The 20,876-nt window shown below is 40.9% G+C and overlaps 2 protein-coding genes across 2 annotated transcripts; one reads left to right on the forward strand and one right to left on the reverse strand.

Annotated features, from left to right (window-relative positions):
* Window positions 1-532: 532 nt before the first annotated feature.
* Window positions 533-10,390, reverse strand: chmp1b (charged multivesicular body protein 1B). The gene is made up of 8 exons (XM_088320976.1): window positions 10,226-10,390; window positions 8,373-8,470; window positions 8,158-8,304; window positions 6,507-6,575; window positions 4,497-4,604; window positions 4,363-4,406; window positions 4,183-4,255; window positions 533-2,296 (listed from the first exon to the last, which is right to left on the reverse strand). Exons 1-8 carry the CDS (start codon window positions 10,230-10,232, stop codon window positions 2,252-2,254), a joined length of 591 nt encoding a protein of 196 aa, XP_088177102.1. The 5' UTR covers window positions 10,233-10,390; the 3' UTR covers window positions 533-2,251.
* Window positions 10,391-14,911: 4,521 nt separating this feature from the next.
* On the forward strand, window positions 14,912-20,233 carry LOC148348992 (terminal nucleotidyltransferase 5C-like). Its single transcript, XM_088320870.1, has 2 exons — window positions 14,912-15,201; window positions 17,709-20,233. Exon 2 carries the CDS (start codon window positions 17,715-17,717, stop codon window positions 19,665-19,667), a length of 1,953 nt encoding a protein of 650 aa, XP_088176996.1. The 5' UTR covers window positions 14,912-15,201; window positions 17,709-17,714; the 3' UTR covers window positions 19,668-20,233.
* The last annotated feature ends 643 nt before the right edge of the window (window positions 20,234-20,876 follow it).

Genomic DNA, 20,876 nt, shown 5'->3' on the forward strand with positions numbered 1-20,876 from the left:
TGTTTGGACGTGTTCTAAGGGATAGGCAGGGCACTCATATGATGCGGCAGGGGTAAACCAGCGAAAGCTGTCGGGCCCTGCTGTTGAACAGAAAAGTGTGTTGTGTCACCCTGACCCAAGTGACAAGGCGCTTCCTTGTGTCCCGTTTCATCTGGAGGGACGAAAACATGACCAACTTAGGTGCAGAGGTGCCCAACTTGTTTGGGTATTTGGGTTTGGCATGGTCCCAAAAAAATTGTGTGTGTTTTCTGCTACTTTTTCCGTTTTTTTTTTCTTTGTTTTTGTGTTTGTCTTGCTTCCTGTAGGGCTTTATCCTCATTTATGAGTTGTCCTTGGTCATTAGAGGTGCTAGGTCCTGGTAGGACCTAATCCTGAATTCTGGCCTCCCCTGGGTCTACATAGGGGCTAGTTCCTGGTATAATCTCAACCTCGAGGGATATGACCAGGGTAGATAGATGATAGATAGATAGACAGAGCCAAAACATGTTTCTCATGGCAAGGAACACAAAAATTCATTGAAAAAGCAGTGGCATGCGAGTTATTATAAAAGTTTATTATGTGTCATCTGCAAACTATAACCCCAAACCGAATAATCAGTAGATTGCCGCACGAGGCTTTTGTGGAGAACACGTCATATCTCTCACACGGCGATACAAGAAGAACAGGTCATACAGTATGTAGAACAAAAGACTTTCCCGGATAAATGCGTAGTTACATGCTATCGGCCTAGTTATATGCTGGGGAGAATGGCAGGTTCTTTGTTAGCAAATCCTCCCATGATGTGTTTTTAAGAATCACATATTATTTTAGGGGTCTCCAACCTTTTTCTTGCTGAGAGCTACTTGTTGCTACTTATTAGTGTAACGGGCACCCATTTTGGTATACATTTCGAAAATAATAATTTATCTTGTACTACTGACTATATTGTTACTATCTTATTACCAGGTTAATCTTTGGAAATAGGAGATAGAAAGAAAGAGCGAGAAAGAGTATGAGTGAATGAGGAGAGAGGAAAAAAGGAAGGGAGAGAATCAAAGGAAAAATAGGGGAAAAAAGAGACTGTAAGAATGAGAGTGAGATGAAGACAAAAAAGAGGAAGATGAAATAAAAAAATATAGAGAGAAAGAAAAGGAAGAAAGAGACAAAGGGAGAGAGAGACAATCACGAGACCGAGAGAGAAAGCTAAAGAGAAAGAAAAAGAAAGGGTTGGAGAGAGAAACAAAGGAAAAATGAAAGAGAAAAAAGGGGGACGGAAAAAAATGAGAGTATGAAAGGAAGATGAAAAGAGAAAAAGGCAAAAGGAGAGAAAGATAGAGAGATAAAGAAAAGGAAGAAAGAGACAAAAGGAGAGCGAAACAAAGGAAAAAAGAAACAGAGGGAGAGACAGACAATAATGAGACTGAGAAAGCTAAAGAGAAAGAAAAAGAAAGATGGAGAGAGAAACACCGGAAAAAGGAAAGAGAGGAAAAGAGAGACAGAACAATGAGTCTGAAAGGAAGATGAAAAGAGAGTAAGATAAAAAAGAGGAAGATGAAGAGAAAGATAAAAAGAGAGAACAATAAAGAGAGATAGGGAAAAGGAAGAGACAAAGGGAGAGAAACAAAGGAAAAAGGAAACAGAGGGAGAGAGAGAGACAAGAACGAGACTGAGAGAGGAGGATAAAAGATAGTAAGATAGAATATGGAAAGATAAGAGATAAAAATATAAGATGAGAGAAACCTAAGGAGAAAGAAAAAGAAAGCAAGGGATGAGAGAGAAACAAAGGAAAAGGGAAATAGAGGAAAAGAGAGACAGAAGAATGAGAGTGAGAAAGAGAGAAAGATAAAAAGAGAGAATGATAAAAATAAAGATAAAGTAGAGAGATAAAAAAGGAAGGAAAGAGAAAAGGGGAATAAAGAGAAAAAGAAAGAGAAAACCTGAGATAAGTAGAAAGTGGGGTTAATTTGACTCAGTCAACCACACAAAAAAAATTACTAGAAATCCCCAATGACCAAGCACTGGGTGGGGCTATTTCAGAACAGGTCCGCGGGCACATCAGTTGTCCTCAGAGGTCACCAGGTTGGAGACCCCCGTATTATACGACCATTTTGCCAACCCAGCATTCTCGTTGGAATCCATACACATAGGTCGTTATAAACACAAAACAAACACAGAAAAAAAAACACCAAAGAAGGAAAACAAGAACGGTGCGAAAGCGGGTGCCTGGGCCGGCCGGCTTCTGTGATCCGATGTCCCATTGAATCCCACTCCTTCACATTTGATCGCGGAGTTTGGCCAACCTTTGAGACAGCTCGTCCTTTACAGCACAAAAGGCAAAAACAGTAACTCGTAAGCACTTCTTCAAGTCAATGCCAGGGGCGCGCAAACTACACCCTAGCAGGCTCAGCCATTGTTTGTATTTTCTTGGTTCTGGCCATTGCTGATTAAATAGGCAGCATCCTGAGATTTCGGTCTTTTCACCCGTCCGCTCGGACGCATCACTAGGGTCGATGTCGCTTCGTATGACAAGGCCATACAAACTAATGCCAGCAGTACAATTTTGACATGAGCGGCAATAAGGTTGAAATGCAAATAAGCACTAGTAAGCCAGAAACTAAATGTGAAATAAGGGTAGAATTCATCAGAAATGACAGGGTTTGTGGGATGGAGAGAGCAGAGGATGGCACAGCATACAAACTAATGCCAGCTGGCGTTAATCATGAGGCAAGAAAAAAAGCGGAAAACCAAGCCACCGGAGAGCAGCGTCAGCGTCATTTTTAAGCAGTCTTGTTTTATTTTTATTCATTTAATGCATGGTCTATCAAGTCAGACTGCCAAGAAACATGGCAATAACTTTTACAAGCACTGCAACCAAAATTCAAGCACTTGAAAACACAAGCTTTAAATTCAAGCATTTTCAGCAATTTCAAGCACCCGTGTAAACCCCGTATGCGAAATAAATACACATTACAAGTATTTTGAGAAAAATCGTTTTATGTACTTCACGTATTTCTGCCCATTATTTAAATTAATATTTTTATTTATAAACTAAGTTAGTTTTAACCACTAGGGGCGCTATATAATATACAAATTCGAATGTTTCAAAACCAGTATGGTTAGATAGTCTATATATAGACAACAATAAAGATATGAGACATACATGTAGACTACTGCATGTTTGTTTATTAAAAAACGTGTATCGTTGCTTCTTTTCACAAAAGGTCTTATCTCCAATTTTTTTTGCATGAATGGAATGTTTGGAATGCCTGGGAAAAAAGCCAGAAATTGTCTATTTAAAGTGACTATATGAGAAACACTGGAGAGGCCTACATTATCTTTTTTCTCCTCATGTATCATCGAGGTATCGGATTTGGTGAATGTCTGTGTATTGTTTGTTATTGCTACATACAACCTGGTTATCCTTTTTTTATTTATTTATTTATTTTATATTATTTTATTTTATCTTTTATTATTGGTCGTCCTGGAAAGGGAATGACCTCATGTGAGGTCCCTTTTCAAGGTTACTTCATTTTCCTCATGTTAAGGTTTTTGAGTTTTTCTTTGCCCTCAAGTTGGTTTTAAATCAGGGGATGGTGTCATAATAGTCTGTGGTTTGCAATAAGCTGTGGTCTGTGCAGCCCTTTGAGACTGTCCCTTCTCAAGGTTTCTTTATTTTATTCATGCTAAGGTTTTTGAGTTTTTCCTTGCCCTCATGAAGGTTTTAGATCAGGGGATGGTGTTATAATAGTCTGTAGTCTGTGCAGCTCTTTGAGACTGTCCCTCCTCAAGGTTTCTTTATTTTCTTCATGCTAAGGTTTTTGAGTTTTTCCTTGCCCTCATGAAGGTTTTAGATCAGGGGATGCTGTCATAATAGTCTGTAGTCTGTGCAGCCCTTTGAGACTGTCCCTCCTCAAGGTTTCTTTATTTTCTTCATGCTAAGGTTTTTGAGTTTTTCCTTGCCCTCATGTCGGTTTTAGATCAGGGGATGGTGTAGTAATAGTCTGTAGTCTGTGCAGCCCTTTTAGATTCCTTGTGATTAAGGGCGTCACAAATAAACGTGACTTGAAGGTATAAAAATAATTATTAAAAAATATATATAGAATATATATCTTTTCCTTCCGGTCAGTCCCTTCTACCAAATGTTTTCACCTAAAGCTGCCTGGCCATCTCTGTTTCTTGAACCAATTAAAGCATCCGCTTTACCTGTTCTGCTGAGGCCACGCTCGTACCGACCGATCCCGTCTGCCCCTGAGGAAGCTCCATGTTCAGATCCAACCTTCAAGTACATCAAACTTCAAAACTCAGTATTCCAAATTCTCAAATGTCACTCAATTGTGTCGAAAAATCAGCAAATGCTTCATTTGGTTTGCCGTAGCGCCGTACCCTGCTTCATCTGCCATCTCGTGAAGCAATGAATCCACTTGGTTCTGAAACACCAGATAGACGATCTTGCTGTGTTAAGTGAAAAAGAAAACCAACCCCCGAGCGTGTCGTAGTACGCTGTCGGTGTTGTGTACCTGCGGGGTAGTCAGCGTCGTACTGCTACTCATGGTGTCTTCCATCTGCGCCGTCTGAACGTCCAGTGTCTCAAACTGGTGCTCAAACTTGTCCATGAGTGCGGAGATCTGCGAGGCAAAAACGTTGATGGATGGAAAAAAAGGAAGCAACCCACAAGATAATTATGAATTAATAGTCAATTGCAAGTCCTTGGCTATTTCTTAACACAAAAGAAGAATGGAATGATTATTCCTCTAGAACCGAAATAAGATTCTAAGAAAATGGACATCAATGAGAAAACATCAAAACAACTGTCGGCTTCTTGCATAGAATCAAAAGGGTTTGTCCAACCCTTTTACTGGTAAAATTCGAGAATTTTTTTCAGGACCTAAAACCAATTTTCTAATTTCTCCAGTACCGTTAGAAGAAGAAATCCAGTGTGAATCATGTATTTCGCAGAGCCACAAATATATATGCGATTAACTTATCCAATTTCCAAATTTTAATCTTGTGTGTGCATTTATCGAGACATATGATTTTTAGATCTTGAGTAAATCGCCAATATATATACAGTGGAACCTCGGTTTTCGAACGCCCCTCAGTTCGAACAAATCGGAGTCCAACCAAAAATTTCGAGAAATTCTTGCTTCGCCGTTCGGTCAAAAAAATCAGAGTTCGAACACCGGTAATGCGCGAATGTGTACGATAGGGTGCGATGCTGAGCGGCGTACGGGTGTAGATTGCTCTTTTCGTGACGGACCGTTATCGCGTGTGGACGTGCTTCGTTTTGCTTTTAATAAAGGTGTACCGAGTGTTTTAGCCCCTAATTATGCCTTAGAAGAAAGTCAGTGCAAGCAGTAAAGTTGCTACAGGTGAAAAAAGAAAAGTAGTGCGTACAACTACTCCACCTGCGCCTTCTGCTGACCACCACAAAGGTAAGAAATCCTAATCATAATTATTTTCTTCATCCTTTTTTTTTATTTTTTACACGTTCATGTAAGCGTAATCTTTCATACGGAAGATTACGATAACGCGAACGTACGATTAGCCTGGGTTAGCTTTATGATTCGAGGTAAACATTCAGGGTGTTGGAACTGAACCCAAAATTCAAGGTGTTGGAACGGAGCCCCCTTTCCAATGAACCGCTCATCACTTGTTGTGGAGACCCGGGTGCTAAATGACTTGTAAACGACCAGATTTTTTTATTTTTACACGTGCATGTTAGCGTAATCTTTCGTACGGAAGATTACGATAACGCGAACGTATGATTAGCCTGGGTTAGCTTTAAGTTTACGTTAAACATTCAAGGTAAACATTCAGGGTGTTGGAACGGATTAAAACGATTTACATTATTTTGAATGGGAAAAATGATTTCGGTGATCGAACAAATCTGTTTTCGAACAGGGTTCTGGAACGGATCATGGTCGAGAACCGAGGTTCCACTGTATATATATATATATATATATATATATATATATATATATATATAGATAGATAAATCTTTCCCCATAAAGGTGTTGGGTAAAATCCGCTAATATGTAAATTCCATTTTCAGTTGCAGGAAGTTTTTCCCATTACAGACGCTCCCCTACTTGCAACCATTCGACTTATGAAAAACAGTAAATACGAACATTTTTTCCGGGATGTCGAAAAATATCCGGACATTGCTGTTAGATTTTGTATTGTGTGCACCTTTTTCCGAGTAGAGGACATTACTGTAGTGCTTTTTTCTGCCTCTACCGGCGTGTGGCGCTGTGAGAGGTCTCCCAGCACCCCGAAGAAGAAATCCTCTTCCTAGTTCGTGTGTAAACATTCTATACTGTATCTCCAGCGCGCCAAGAACTAGTTGAGTAGTTCAGTGTTTTTTTTCTTCATTTGTAGAAATTTACAGTGACCACCTTGAATTTCCTTTTCTCATCCATATTCTGGATTCATACAAGGTAAATGAATGTGTTTGGACTCAAGGCTATGCCACTCTCATACAAGAATTGTGTTATATTTACGAAAAAAAGGAAAGAAAAAGAGAGTACCTTTTCCAGATTCATAGACTTCAGAGCAACATCCATGCCTTTCACCACTCCAGCCATGGATTTTGTGACCTGGGAAGGAGCAAATGTTAAAAAGTAAATTTATCAAGCAGCACATTCTCTATGCTTCAAAATCCCTCGTTTGCTCATGATACGAATGTTGCTATCGTGGGAACGAGCTTGGAAACCTGTTTTGAGAAGCAAACGCTTCATAATTCCATCCAGGATGCTTTTTTTAAGAATAAATCACCAACTGAAACGTTGCCACTTGTGTAATGAGCGTGAAGATGCATTTAAAGTTGAAGAAATGACACCAGTCAAACACCACCCTTTTTTAAAACTACGTGTTTGCTATGAGTTCAATGATGCTAAAGGGAGAAGCCAAAACACGGTAACCATGGAACCGGAGCTTGCGATTTTCAGAAAATACCTTCAATGCCAACCAATGGCAAAGTCTCATGGACGCAAACCATCGACAATAAGGAGATTGAAACCGAGCAATATTCTAACACAGGGGTGTCAAACTCTTTCAAGCTTTCTCCAAAGGTCGGACTAGTAAATAGCATAAAAAGTGTGCCTTAGCTGCAGGGCTGGGGGTCTTTTCGAAGGCTCACGTTTAAAATTTGTTTATAAAACAATTATTAAAGGTTTTTACCCCTCAATATTTTTCCTTCACTAAGATCGAAACTCTTGTAGTGTTTATCAACTGTACATTTGTGAAAGGAGAGAGAATCAAAAACAACCATTGAACAAAATTTTTGGTACTCTGGGAAACTGAAAACACTGGTAAGTGACTAAAATAGCAAATGGGCACTAGATTCAACAATTGATTTATTGATATAAAAGTCTTTCTGTTTTTTTTTTTTTTTTTTAAATGTTCATTTGAATATGGGAAAATCCCCGTTAGATTCCCTGTTAGATTTCACACTCATCATATAAAGGATGAGTATGAAATTGGTCAAAAATCTCAATCCAAAGCAAATTGAATGCTGTTGCTGAACCAGAGAATATGGATGGTTTTGGTCCCTCTTGAATTCACCTGAGTTTTTTTTTGCAATAAAATGCCTGCAGATGAGTGTAGCATGGGCATCTTGGCTGAACCACAGGTGAGAAATAGCTTGAAGCCTTACCTGGAACCTCGCTAAAATTGATCACAATCTGAGATACTAAACACTGTATTTCACACATTTGTCCAAGGGTAGGTCTAGCCATTTCCAAAAGTGGCCATTTGGAGACAAGTTTACAGCAATAAAAATCCAATTTTACTTGGACAATTTTTTTTAGACATTGTGGAAGAGTTGTAAATGTTTGACCTCCCCTTTCAGAAGTTAATCATCGCTTGAGCACACATGAGCGTCACGATCGTGCGTAAAAATGGATCCCATGTTGCATTTTTTGGCTCTGATTTGAATACAATCCCAGAAAATAGCATCCGTTTCTCCTGGGAATTTCATCGGCTAGCCAATGTGTGAGTCATCATTTGAATCGGTAACTACAGACTGATGATATCCGGAACTAGAGGAGGCAATCTCCATTTCCTCAAACAGCCTCGTATAACTAAATGAGGGCTGTGGACTGTGAAAAAAAGCCTGCCATTGGCACCTCACGATGTCCTCGGAACTGATGAATGTTGTACCCCGAGGGCTTACTTTACCTGGTTCATTGTTACAGCAGTCTGGACCCGAGCCGCAACCGCTTCCACCCGAGCGGCCATTCTCAAGTACGTAAGGGACTGGTTCTTCTGTCTGATGGCGTTCTCTGCGTGGATCCGAGCCACGTCCGTGTTTCCTTTTTGGATGGCCTAAAGACGCACAAACAGAGTAACAGTCTGCAGCAGTCTCTCGCCGTAATCAGTCGAAGTCCGCTTACCTTCTTGACTTTCCCTTTCTCTGTTTTCTCCTGTTTGTCGCATTTTTTGGAGTTCCTTTCAAGTTCTTTGGCAGCAAACTTTAAATTGAATAGATGCTCTAGGGTATGAGGTTAAAGTCGATGCGAAAAAATGGTGGCGCATTCTTTTCGACGACAAGGCGTGAGTGTGACTCAGAGTTGGCAACAAACAATAGAAACAAATCAGTTCTCCTGACGTCACGGTCAACTACTGCCAAACTGGAAATGGAATAGAAATGAATACATCTCCTTAACCGTAGGAGAATTGAAGAGCCAGTGAGAGAATTAATTCAGATATACATTTTCAGAAATATAGTTTTAAGCATCATATAAATTGAACTGTTTCAATAAGAGTAATTAGACTTGTCAACCTCATGCCAAATATGCAATCATATTTAAAGCACCAGTTTGTAATGTTAGAGAGAGAGAGACAGACAGACAGACACAGACAGAGACAGACAGACAGAGACAGGGACAGAGAGAGAGGGACAGAGACAGAGAGAGATAGATACTTTATTCATCACCCTGTTCTTTTATTCTCTTTTCTTTCATTTTTTCTTTTATACATTCTTTCCTTTCCTTATTTCTTCATAAAAGGCTGGTTAGGGAAATCCATGCAATCAGGATTCAGGGCTAACCACTCGACTGAGACAGCCCTGATTAAGGTAACCACTGATCTTCCACTGGCAACATCAATGGCAGCCTGGTCATCCTGGAAGAGGGATTACCTCATGTGCGGTCCCTTCTCAAGGTTTCTTCATTCTCCTCAGGTTGAGGTTTTTGAGTTTTCCCTTGCCCTCATGTAGGTTTTAGATCAGGGGATGGTGTCATAATAGTCTGTAGTTTGCAATAATCTGTGCAGCCCTTTGAGACTGTCCCTTCTTAAGGTTTCTTCATTTTCCTCATGTTGAGGTTTTTGGGGTTTTCCCTTGACCTTATGTAGGTTTTAGATCAGGGGATGGTGTAGTATTGGTCTATAATGTGCAATAGTCTGTGTAGCCCTTTGAGATTGTCCCTTCTCAAGGTTTGTTCATTTTCCTCATGTTGAGGTTTTTGAGTTTTCCCTTGCCCTCGTGTAGGTTTTAGATCAGGGGATGGTGTAGTAATAGTCTATAATGTACAATAGTCTGTGTAGCCCTTTGAGACCGTCCCTTCTCAAGGTTTCTTCATTTCCCTCATGTTAAGGTTTGTAAGATTTTCCTTGCCCTCATGTCGGTTTTAGATCAGGGGATGGTGTCATAATAGTCTGTGGTTTGCAATCATCTGTGGTCTGTGCAGCCCTTTGAGCCTCTTTGTGATTAAAGCCTATACAAAAACATGACTTGACTTAAACAGTTCCTTTGAAATTCTCTTTAAAATCAACCAATGGTTAGTATAAGTAAATCAATCACTTCCTTTATAACAGGCACATCTTCTAGTGGTTGTTTTAGTCCTGGTAATTAAAATACTGGTAATAACATGTTATTTTATAAATGCATATCAAACTGTTAGCCCTTGGCGCTTTTCAGTTAGCTCTCATCTTCAAAAAGTTTGGAACCCCCTGCAGTAAACTGTATAATGGTACTAAACACTAGTAAGAACGAGGAATAAGCTATTTGGGGAAGTTTCCATATCCAAGCATTAGCAACAGAGCTTGATCGAGGCCTGGAGCACAGTTAAACCAGTGTCTGAAATACACAATCAAAACGAAGTTTTGTTTTAAAACCCGCAAGTATAAAACCTTTAAGCAATGTTCTATTTTAAGAAGTGTCAAGTTAAACCAGTATCGCTCCTACAGTCGGTACCGGAAGCTTCATACTCCCAATTGTTTTGTTGTTGTTTTTTCTAAAGGATACTATCCATGCCGGCGTCTTGAGTTTGGTTCGACGGTTACAAAGTAGTTCTCCGGATGAGCAATTAAAAAATTAAAATAAAAAAGGTTCTTTTGTCCAAAAATCCGTCAGTGTTTGACAGGCTTCGCTCTCCCTCCGTCGTCGTCTTCGGCACTTCCTGGTGTTTCACCAAAATACGAATGACGTCATTATCACGTGGTGTAGCTTCGGGTGACTGGAGACAACAAATGGGCGAGATTTTGCATAAGCGTCTATCGGTGCGTTAAAAAAGTAGCCATATTGGATGTGGAAAATCGGACTGTTTGAGAAAGATAGTCAAGTGAAGTCAGGTTTATCTGAGACAAGCGTCAATGACTTCCCAAAGCGCTTTACAGTGTGCTCCACATTTCCCAATAGCGGCCTTGGAGCCATGTAAGGCACTAACCTGCATATTGGGGGTATTAGGGGTTCAGTGTCTTACCCAAGGACACTTCGACATGTAACACGGACGAGCCGGGATTCGAACTGGGATCCCTTGATCCTGAGACGAGCACTCGACCACCTGAGCTACTGATTCTCTTGTGGTATGTTATGAGGAAGAACAGATAACACTATTTTCTCCCGTTACTCCACCTATCTACGAGATCCTGGACAGGCAGCGAAAATCTCTGACATTTCATATGCAGCTTGCATGTTGCGAAAGTGTGAACACCCTCTGGTTTAAAGTCCGTAACTAGTCGACTGCTAAAATAGGGTTGGTTGCAGCCAGTGTACCCTCTAAGCTGCGCGCGTGCCCAATTGCGCACTGCCTGCACATTCCCAGCGCACAAGAAAATCTAGCCAGCGCACAAAAATCAGGGCTCAAAATTACTAAGTACAGGGAGTGCAGAATTATTAGGCAAGTTGTATTTTTGAGGATTAATTTTATTATTGAACAACAACCATGTTCTTAATGAACCCAAAAGTCTCATTAATATCAAAGCTGAATATTTTGGAAGTTGGAGTGGGGCTTTTTTAGTTTTAGCTATTTTAGGAGGATATCTGTGTGTGCAGGTGACTATTACTGTGCATAATTATTAGGCAACTTAACAAAAAACAAATGTATACCCATTTCAATTATTTATTTTCATCAGGGAAACCAATATAACAGCTCAACATTCACAAATATACATTTCTGACATTCAAAAACAAAACAAAAACAGATCAGTGACCAATATAGCCACCTTTCTTTGCAAGGACACTCAAAAGCCTGCCATCCATGGATTCTGTCAGTGCTTTGATCTGTTCACGATCAACATTGCGTGCAGCAGCAACCACAGCCTCCCAGACACTGTTCAGAGAGGTGTACTGTTTTCCCTCCTTGTAAATCTCACATTTGATGAGGGACCACAGGTTCTCTATGGGGTTCAGATCAGGTGAACAAAGAGGCCATGTCATTAGTTTTTTTTCTTTTAGACCCTTTCTTGCCAGCCACGCTGTGGAGTACTTGGATGCGTGTGATGGAGCGTTGTCCTGCATGAAAATCATGTTTTTCTTGAAGGATGCGGACTTCTTCCTGTACCACTGCTTGAAGAAGGTGTCTTCCAGAAACTGGCAGTAGGACTGGGAGTTGAGCTTGAGTCCATCCTCAACCCGAAAAGGCCCCACAAGCTCATCTTTGATGATACCAGCCCATACCAGTACCCCACCTCCACCTTGCTGGCGTCTGAGGCGGACTGGAGCTCTCTGCCCTTTACCGATCCAGCCACGGGCCCATCCATCTGGCCCATCAAGACTCACTCTCATTTCATCAGTCCATAAAACCTTAGAAAAATCCGTCTTGAGATTTTTCTTGGCCCAGTCTTGACGTTTCAGCTTGTGTGTCTTGTTCAGTAGTGGTCGTTTTTCAGCCTTTCTTACCTTGGCCATGTCTCTGAGTATTGCACACTCCAGTGATGTTGCAGCTCTGAAATATGGCAAAACTGGTGGCAAGTGGCATCTTGGCAGCTGTACGCTTGACTTTTCTCAGTTCACGGGCAGTTATTTTGCGCCTTGGTTTTTCTACACGCTTCTTGCGACCCTGTTGACTATTTTGAATGTAACGCTTGATTGTTCGATGATCACGCTTCAGAAGCTTGGCAATTTTAAGAGTGCTGCATCCCTCTGCAAGATATCTCACTATTTTTGACTTTTCAGAGCCTGTCAAGTCCCTCTTCTGACCCATTTTGCCAAAGGAAAGGAAGTTGCCTAATAATTATGCACACCTGATATAGGGTGTTGATGTCATTAGACCACACCCCTTCTCATTACAGAGATGCACCTCACCTGATATGCTTAATTGGTAGTAGGCTTTCGAGCCTATACAGCTTGGAGTAAGACAACATGCATAAAGAGGATGATGTGGTCAAAATACTCATGTGCCTAATAATTCTGCACTCCCTGTAAGAAGCGACTTAAGTCAAAGTTACAGTGCATGAAGGGAAAAATACACGGCTTCCCCTGAGGTTGTGTCCTAAATGCGGTATTTTGAAGTCGAGTCGAAGGAGAACGAAGTTGAGTAGAGTTTGTCGGGGAACCGGCTTTTTCGGCTCGGCTCACTAAAAGGAACCGGCTCTTTCGGGTCCTAAACGGCTCTTTGGGTTGTTTTTGCTTCTTTCATCCCAACATGACCAAATTTATGTAAAATTACGCACAAGATGACTTAAAGGAAGGGGGGAATAGAACCAAAAAGAAAAAAATACCAAAATGAAAAAGTAGTGAAAAGCTGAGAAAAAAAGAAACAAAAGGAAGGAAGAGAAAAATCGTAGTTGTAACCTAACTCAAGGGGGAAGGGTTATGATATTTCCAAGCGAAAACTATCGGTATCGATCGATACTACCCTGTATTTACTTGGATCGGATGGATACAAAAAAATTTCAGTATCGCCAACCCCTAGACATAGTGGTAGAGCTGTTGGCTGTCTTTTCCCCCCCTTTTTCTGTCTTTTTTCCCATCTCTACTTTTCTTTATTTTTCTTTATTATCCTTTAGTCTTTTTTCTTCACTACTTTATTTTTATTTGTCTTTTTCTTTGTAAATTCTTCTTTCTTCTGTTTTTTTTCTTTTTGTCTTTTTTTCTGGCGATTTTTATTTTCATGTTTGTCTTCTGGATTATTTATTTTCTTTCTTTCCTTCTCTTTTGGCTTTTTTGGTTTATTTATTTCCTTCTTTTCTGCTGTTTTTTTCTTTTCTTTTTTCCTTTCATTACTTTTTCTGTTTTTATTTTATCTATCTTTCTTTTCTCCTGGCTTTTTCTTTCCGTCTTTTACTTCAGTTTTTTTTCTTTTCTTTCTTTCCTTCTTCTCTTTTGACTTTTTTATTTTATTTAGTTCCTTCTTTTCTGCTGTTTTTTTTCTTTTCTTTTTTCCTTTCATTACTTTTTTTCTGTTTTTATTTTATCTATCTTTCTTTTCTTCTGGCTTTTTCTTTCCATCTTTTACTTCAGTTTTTTTCTTTTCTTTCTTTCCTTCGTCTCTTTTGGCTTTTTTTATTTTATTTAGTTCCTTCTTTTCTGCTGTTATTTTCTTTTCTTTTTTCCTTTCATTACTTTTTTTATTTGATCCATCTTTCTTTTCTTCTGGCTTTTTCTTTCCGTCTTTTACTTCAGTTTTTTTTCTTTTCTTTCTTTCCTTCTTCTCTTTTGGCTTTTTTATTTTATTTAGTTCCTTCTTTTCTGCTTTTTTTTTTTCTTTTTTTTCATTTCATTACTTTTTTCTGTTTTTATTTTATCTAGCTTTCTTTTCTTCTGGCTTTTTCTTCTGTTTCTTTCCTTCTTCTCTTTTGGCTTTTTTTATTTTATTTAGTTCCTTCTTTTCTGCTGTTTTTTTCTTTTCTTTTTTCCTTTCATTCTTTTTTTATTTGATCCATCTTTCTTTTCTTTCCATCTTTTTCTTCTGTTTTTTTTCTTTCTTTCCTTCTTCTCTCTTGGCTTTTTTATTTTATTTAGTTCCTTCTTTTCTGCTGTTTTTTTCCCATTTCTTTTTTTCCTTTCATTACTTTTTTCTGTTTTTATTTTATCTATCTTTCTTTTCTTCTGGCTTTTTCTTTCCGTCTTTTTCCGTCATGTCTTTGGAATGTGGGAGGAAACCGGAGTGCCCGGAGGAAACCCACGCAAGCACGAGGAGAACATACAAACTCCGCACAGAAAGTCTGGAGCTGGATTTGAACCCACGACAGGTTCCCATGACATGAACTGTGCCGCACAAGCGCTAACCACTGCGCCGCCTTTTGGCTTTTTTATTTTATTTATTTTCTCCTTTTCTGCCGTTTTTTCTTTTCTTTCTTCCTTTCATTACTTTTTTCTGTTTTTATTTTATCTATCTTTCTTTTCTTCTGGCTTTTTCTTTCTGTCTTTTTCTTCAGTTTTTTCTTTCTTTCCTTCTTCTCTTTTGGCTTTTTTGCTTGTATTTCTTTCCTACTTTTCTGTTGGCTGTTTTTTCTTTTTCTTTTTTTCCTGGCTCCTTCCTTTTTTTCTTCTGCCCGTTTTTTTTCTTTAAAGGGGTTTTGAGTACTAAATATTACATCGAAAATATGATAATTGACTACAATGATTAAAAAAACTGGGCTTCCTATTGGACCAGGGCGCAGAGGTGGGCGGGGCTTTCCCTTGATTGATGACGAGCAATTTACCTTGTGCGGGGTAGCGAGGGGGCGCTCGGATGACTCACCCGGTCCGCCCCGTTGCGATGTTTCACCCCCGCATCAGCTCCCCAGCCAGTGTGCTCCAGCAGTTCTAACGAAAGCCCCCCTCTCCCACAACTCTCGACGGACCCCCTAGAGTGACTTGAGACAGGGGCCCCCAAGTTCAGCCACGAGATCAGGCGTCGTGAGTTGCGTGACGCCCGGTTGTCATGGAAACGCCGCGGATGAGGGAAGAGCTCTGAGTGCGTAGCAGCGTTTCAACCTCTTTTTGGGATCTTTGAGACTTTAAAGTCTTAGTTTTGCTTTCCTGTCGTTCCATTTGAGTGAATTCCAGACAAACTGGTGAGTTTCTTTGACTCAACTTTCTCCTTCATCAAATGTTGCAATAATATCATTTGTTTGTAAATATATATATTTGTGGATCATTTTATTGCAAAGATGAATTTATTTCATTCCTATTTAAATGAAACGTTGTGTTTTTGAGTGTGTCATTGAGTCATAAAGCTACTAAATTGTGCAGCTTTATGACTCACGGTGTTGCATCAAAAAAAAAATTGGCAGTAGGGGTCCTGCTGCAGGGCGCGCACTTGTGAAAGAAAAATAGAATGTTCGGGTTGTTTATTTAAAGGGACAGTGGGTAAGATTTAGCACCTCCAAGTTGTAAACAAATAAACGGCATTAATTCAGGAAAAACATATAGATTGCCCAGAATTGTGAAACATTGAATGCAGCGAGATTAGACAAGGCACTTTTGGGTCTTTTTGTTCTTCTCTCTTTTGCTATTTTCATTTTTTGTCTTTTTCCTCCCTTTTTCTGTCCTTTTTCCATCTCTTCTTTTCTTTATTCGTTCTTTATTTCCCCCTTTGTCTTTTTTTAAATCTTTTCTTCTTTATATTCATTTGTCTTTTTCTTCTTCTTTCTTCTTTCTTTTTTCTCTTCTTTTCCCTTCTTTTTTTTCTTACTTTTTTTCTTTCTGGCTATTTTTCTTTCCGTGTTTGTCTTCTGGATTTTTTCTTTTCTTTCTTTCCTTCTCCTTTGGACTTTTTTTCTTTTATTTATTAATTTCATTCTTTTTTTTGTCTTTTATTTTCTTCTGGCTTTTTTTTTCTTTCCGTCTTTTTCTTTTCTTTCTTTACTTCATCTCTTTTGGCTTTTTCTTCTTCTATTTCTTTCCTTCTTTTCTGTTGCCTTTTTTTTCTTTTCTTTCTTGTATTTCTTTTTTTTCTGGCTTTTTCCTTTTTTTCTTCTGCCCGTTTTCTTTCTTTACATTCTTCATCCTTTTTTCTTTCTTTTCTTTCTTGTAAATTTTCCATTTCCCCCTGTTCTTTTATTCTCTTTTCTTTCCTTTTTTCTTTTATACATTCTTTCCATTCCTTATTTCTTCATAAAAGGCTGGTCAAAAACTGAGAGGAAAAAACATGTTTGTATTTTGGTCGCTTTGATTCTCTGTCGGTGTAATCCATTTTGTGATATTTAGAAATTAACACTCATTTTTGGTAGATTTACCCGAGTGATATTTAGTAGCAAATTATTGCAAACAGTCCCTCAAAAACAGATTAATCAAGTGTGTCATATGGGAGTTGAACCTGCGCAAAATAATTAAACAAAGCACAATTTCTGCCAATTTAACAATTTCAAATTCGTTTTCCTGCTAAACTCGTTATATTGACATAAAAACTACTTGATTGATTTTACCAGCTCAGTAGCCTAGATGGTAAGGCGCCCGCTTTGAGACTGGGAGGTCGGTGGTTCGCGCCCCGGCCGAGTCATTCCTAAGACTTAAAAAGTGGTCGGCGGCGCCCTCTGTTGGCTGCGGCTGCATCGGCTCGCTACAACGGGTCAGGTGCAATCGACATTTCGTTCTGTGTACATTGTTACACAGAATGACAATACAAGGAAATTATTATTATTATTATTATTATTAAAGACATAAATGCTTCAGCTTCATCAAGTAGCAATTTAAAATGATTTTAAGATGAAATGAATTGCGATTGAAACTATTCAATTCTTGCAGTGTAGGACAGTTTTAGTTTAGAATGAGATGCCGTCTCCCCCTAGTGGTACTCAGATACAATATTTGCATTAAAGTAACCTTTAAAGTAACCCTACCCAACCAGGGTTGGCTAGGGTTACTTTAACTGGATTACTTTCAATGACTTTTGGATGACTCCAATACCAAATATGCTAAGAAAAGACAAAATAAACTCAATATGAATAAAATGATGACTCACAACACGTGGCAAGCTTTCTCTCCTGGCTTTGATCTCTTTGATCTCCAAAACTAACATAAAATGTGACAGAAACAAAATTAAAATGAATCCAAATAGCTTGCCAACATCATTTTTGCCATTCCATGTATTCCGTTACTCCCCAAGCCTGCAGAAAATTCACTCGTTTTATTCCTATTTAGTTTCTTTTGTCTTTTATTAGCATATTTGGTATTGGAGTAATCCAAAAGTAATTGAAAGTAATCAAGTTAAAGTAACCCTACCCAACCCTGTGCATAAGTGCGCCCCGCACAGTTAGTTTACAAAATCTTGTCAATTTGTGTGGGTTAATCCCAACTTTCTGCAAAATCCGCCAAAATGCTTGAAATGGGACTGATTTGTTGACTGGTACCATGAGCAGGTTGCCCTGTTGAAGTCTTGTTGACTACATTTGGTCAAAGTAATTGAATACAATCCCAGAATTCAAAGACCGTGTTACTAGTTCACTCCTTCCTCCACATTTTCTTTCCTGGATTTCGAAACAACTGGAAAAAAAACCCAGTCTCACAGAAAATTTTAATCGGTGAACCAAATCGTTCTCCCTGTACACAACCTGACTACTTCTACCATGTCTGTTCCCAGGCAACCATGACCGTGCCCCCTTCCGAAAAACGATTCCACAACTTAACCCCGGAGCAAGTCCGGGCTCTGGACAAAGTCCTGACGGACGTCATCCCTATCCACGGGCGAGGCAACTTCCCCACTCTGCAGGTGAGTGCCAAAGACATCATCCGAGTGGTGAAGGATCGACTTTTCGAAAGGAACATCCGAGTGAAGGACGTCCGACTCAACGGAGCCACGGCCAGTCACGTCCTGATGAAGGACAACGGCCTGGACATCAGGGACTTGGATATTGTTTTCGGGGTGGAGTTACCAGGGCAGGAGTACTTCCAGGTGATCAAGGAGGTGGTGCTAGGAAGCCTGTTAGATTTCCTCCCGTTCGGAGTCAACAGACGCAAGATAACCTGCTTCACGATGAAAGAAGCTTACGTACAAAAGATGGTCAAGGTATTCAATGAGCACGACAGATGGAGCCTTATCTCTTTGTCCAACAACAGAGCCAAAACTTTGGGTCTCAGATTTGTCAGTGCCCTTCGCAGACAGTTTGAGTTCAGCGTAGACTCTTTCCAGATCATCCTGGACCGCTTGCTGGAATCCTACTGGGAAGCCGACAGAAGGCGAGAGGTTGCGTCTTCGGATGCGCAGAGAGACTGCGCCAATGAATGTCGAGCACTGTCAGGCGTCCCTCAAAGAGAGTCGGAGACAGCATCTCCAGGAGAGTCTGAGACGGTATCCGCTGAGGGGAACCCGCCTAAGGACGTCGTTAAATCGCTACCTCAAACAGAGACTGAGAGGTATGAGGACTTAATACCTGAGGTTGCCGATTTCAAGCTTAACCCTCAGATCAACTCAGGGAAGGATGTCCTTTTTCAGCCAACTGATGAGTTTCCAAAGGGATCTCCTGTGGTTCCTTCTAGTGCCGCGACCCTTAAGCTGCAGCCTCGTAAGGAAGACTCAATGATTGCCCCAGTTGCCAAATCATCCATTCAGGACCAAGTCCAACTCGACTCCGGTCTACAAGAGTCCCACCTCGAGTTCACCTCTCCTCCCCCGGCGAAGAAAACCTGCAGCACCTCCCCAAAGATTTTACCGGACCGCTGCCCCTCACCCAAGCTACAAAGGAAAATGTCCCGCAAGATAATCTGCAGTCCTGAGAAGAGGTCTCCGCTCAATGACGTGACCAGTCAGTTATCTGAAACACCCGCTCCGATGAAGTCTTCTTTGGACAAACTTCAAGGAGCAGCCTCCTCTGAGAATACTTCGGCAAACGTTCCAGAAGCTCTACCTGAAAGCCAGAAAGCTGCTCAGACCACCAGAAAACCTGAAACTCCAGATCGTCCTCCAGATGAGGACGTCAGTGCAGTAAGTTCCACGCTTAGCTGTGGTCTGGACTCCTTGGGGCCTTCCTTTGCCTTGGAGGCAGAGTGCATGTACGGTGATTTCGACGAGGCCATGGACCACCTTCGGCGGCGCCTCATCGCCACACACAACCCCGAAGAGATCCAGGGAGGGGGCCTCCTCAAATACTGCCACCTCTTGGTCAAGGACTTCCGTCCTGCCAGCGAGACAGAGATCAAATCTCTGGAGCGGTACATGTGCTCGCGTTTCTTCATCGACTTCCCGGACGTGATGGAACAGCGGCGCAAGATCGAGGCCTACCTCCGTGACCGCTTGACCGGCGTCGAGGAGAGCAGCAGGTACGGCTACCTGATGACCCTGCGCCGCGTCATAGACGAGAGCACGGTGTGCCTGATGGGCCACGAGAGGAGGCAGACGCTCAACATGATCACCGTCCTGGCTCTACGGGTGCTTGGGGAGCAGAACGCCATCCCCAACGCCGCCAACGTTACCTGCTTCTACCAACCGGCCCCGTACGTGAACGAACCGGTTTACAGCAGCTACTTCCTTGCTCAGGCCCAACCTCCTATCGTCTACCACCCCTATCCGTTACAAGTGCACATGCGGAGCAGCCTGGTGTAGCTGCCGTTGTGTCTCCAACCCAGAAGAAGGCAGAAGAAGGCAGCAGAAGTTCCTGCCTGTGCCATCAACGGCACTCATGCCACTTTTAAGGAGGCGTCGCCTTGCCGATCTTTCCATGGTCCCTCAACGCTTAGAGTGTCCTTACATCTTCAGTTCAGGATGCGAAGGCACGGGCAACTCGATTTCAAGATGAGCCTGTTGAGCAACGTCGCTCTCCATTGGCTAGCATAGGGGTGGCTAACCCGGTCCTGGAGAGCCGCACGTCCTGCATGTTTTGGAGGTTTCTCTGCTCCAATACAGGTGATTCCAAACACCTGGATCCTTAGGGCCCGGTCACACAGCCGTTTGCATCTGTATCGCGGGTAAAATTTTGCGGGTTTTTTTTTTGCCCGTGGTTGCCCGCGATGGAAAATGCGCAAAATTGGCCAACCCGCTGTTCATCGGTGGTATGCCCGCAAAACAGACGCCTGCGACTGTTCCGCTTCCTCATCGCGTCATTTCCGCGTCATTTTCTCGAGCCGGCGTTATGCCGAGAAATGCATCCTTGCCGAGATTTGCATCCCCTCGCTACTACAACGACTTTTACCTCGTTTTATTTCACTTTGATATCACTTTTAGGGAATTTAATGGCGAACATATAACCAAAACCACTTCGTCTTGCATTTGTTGGTAATGTAATACAACATAAACCATTCCGTCTTTGTATTTGTCGTGAATGTAATCGAACGGTAATGCACGCCGTATACAAATCACTTTTGAGCAGGTAACATGATTATTTTGCCTTTTTCTATTCAAATCGCTCGTATTGAAACTCGTATTTCTGCATAATAAGCTTTACGGTAGAGTGCATAACAGTTCTCAAAAGTGATTTATATACGGTGTGCATTACCGTTCGATTACGTTCACAACAAAAACAAAGACGGAATGGTTTATGTTGTATTACATTCCCAACAAATGCAAGACGAAGTGGATTTGGTTATATGTTCGCCATTACATTCCCTAAAAGTGAGATAAAACGAGGTAAAAGTGGTTGTAGTAGCGAAATCTCGGCATGGATGCATTTCTCGGCATAACACCGGGCTGTAGAAATCCTAACCGCTCAAGACACAGTCCCGTGAAGATCAAGATTTCAAGCTATGGCACCGAAGAAGCCAATATGTTATTATTGTAATAGTTTTTCATTTTGATTTTATTATCTTGTTATGAAAT

Source organism: Urocampus carinirostris, chromosome 17 (assembly GCF_059441175.1).
Source record: "Urocampus carinirostris isolate Australia breed hairy pipefish chromosome 17, RoL_Ucar_1.0, whole genome shotgun sequence".
In the NCBI taxonomy this organism is placed as follows: domain Eukaryota; kingdom Metazoa; phylum Chordata; class Actinopteri; order Syngnathiformes; family Syngnathidae; genus Urocampus; species Urocampus carinirostris.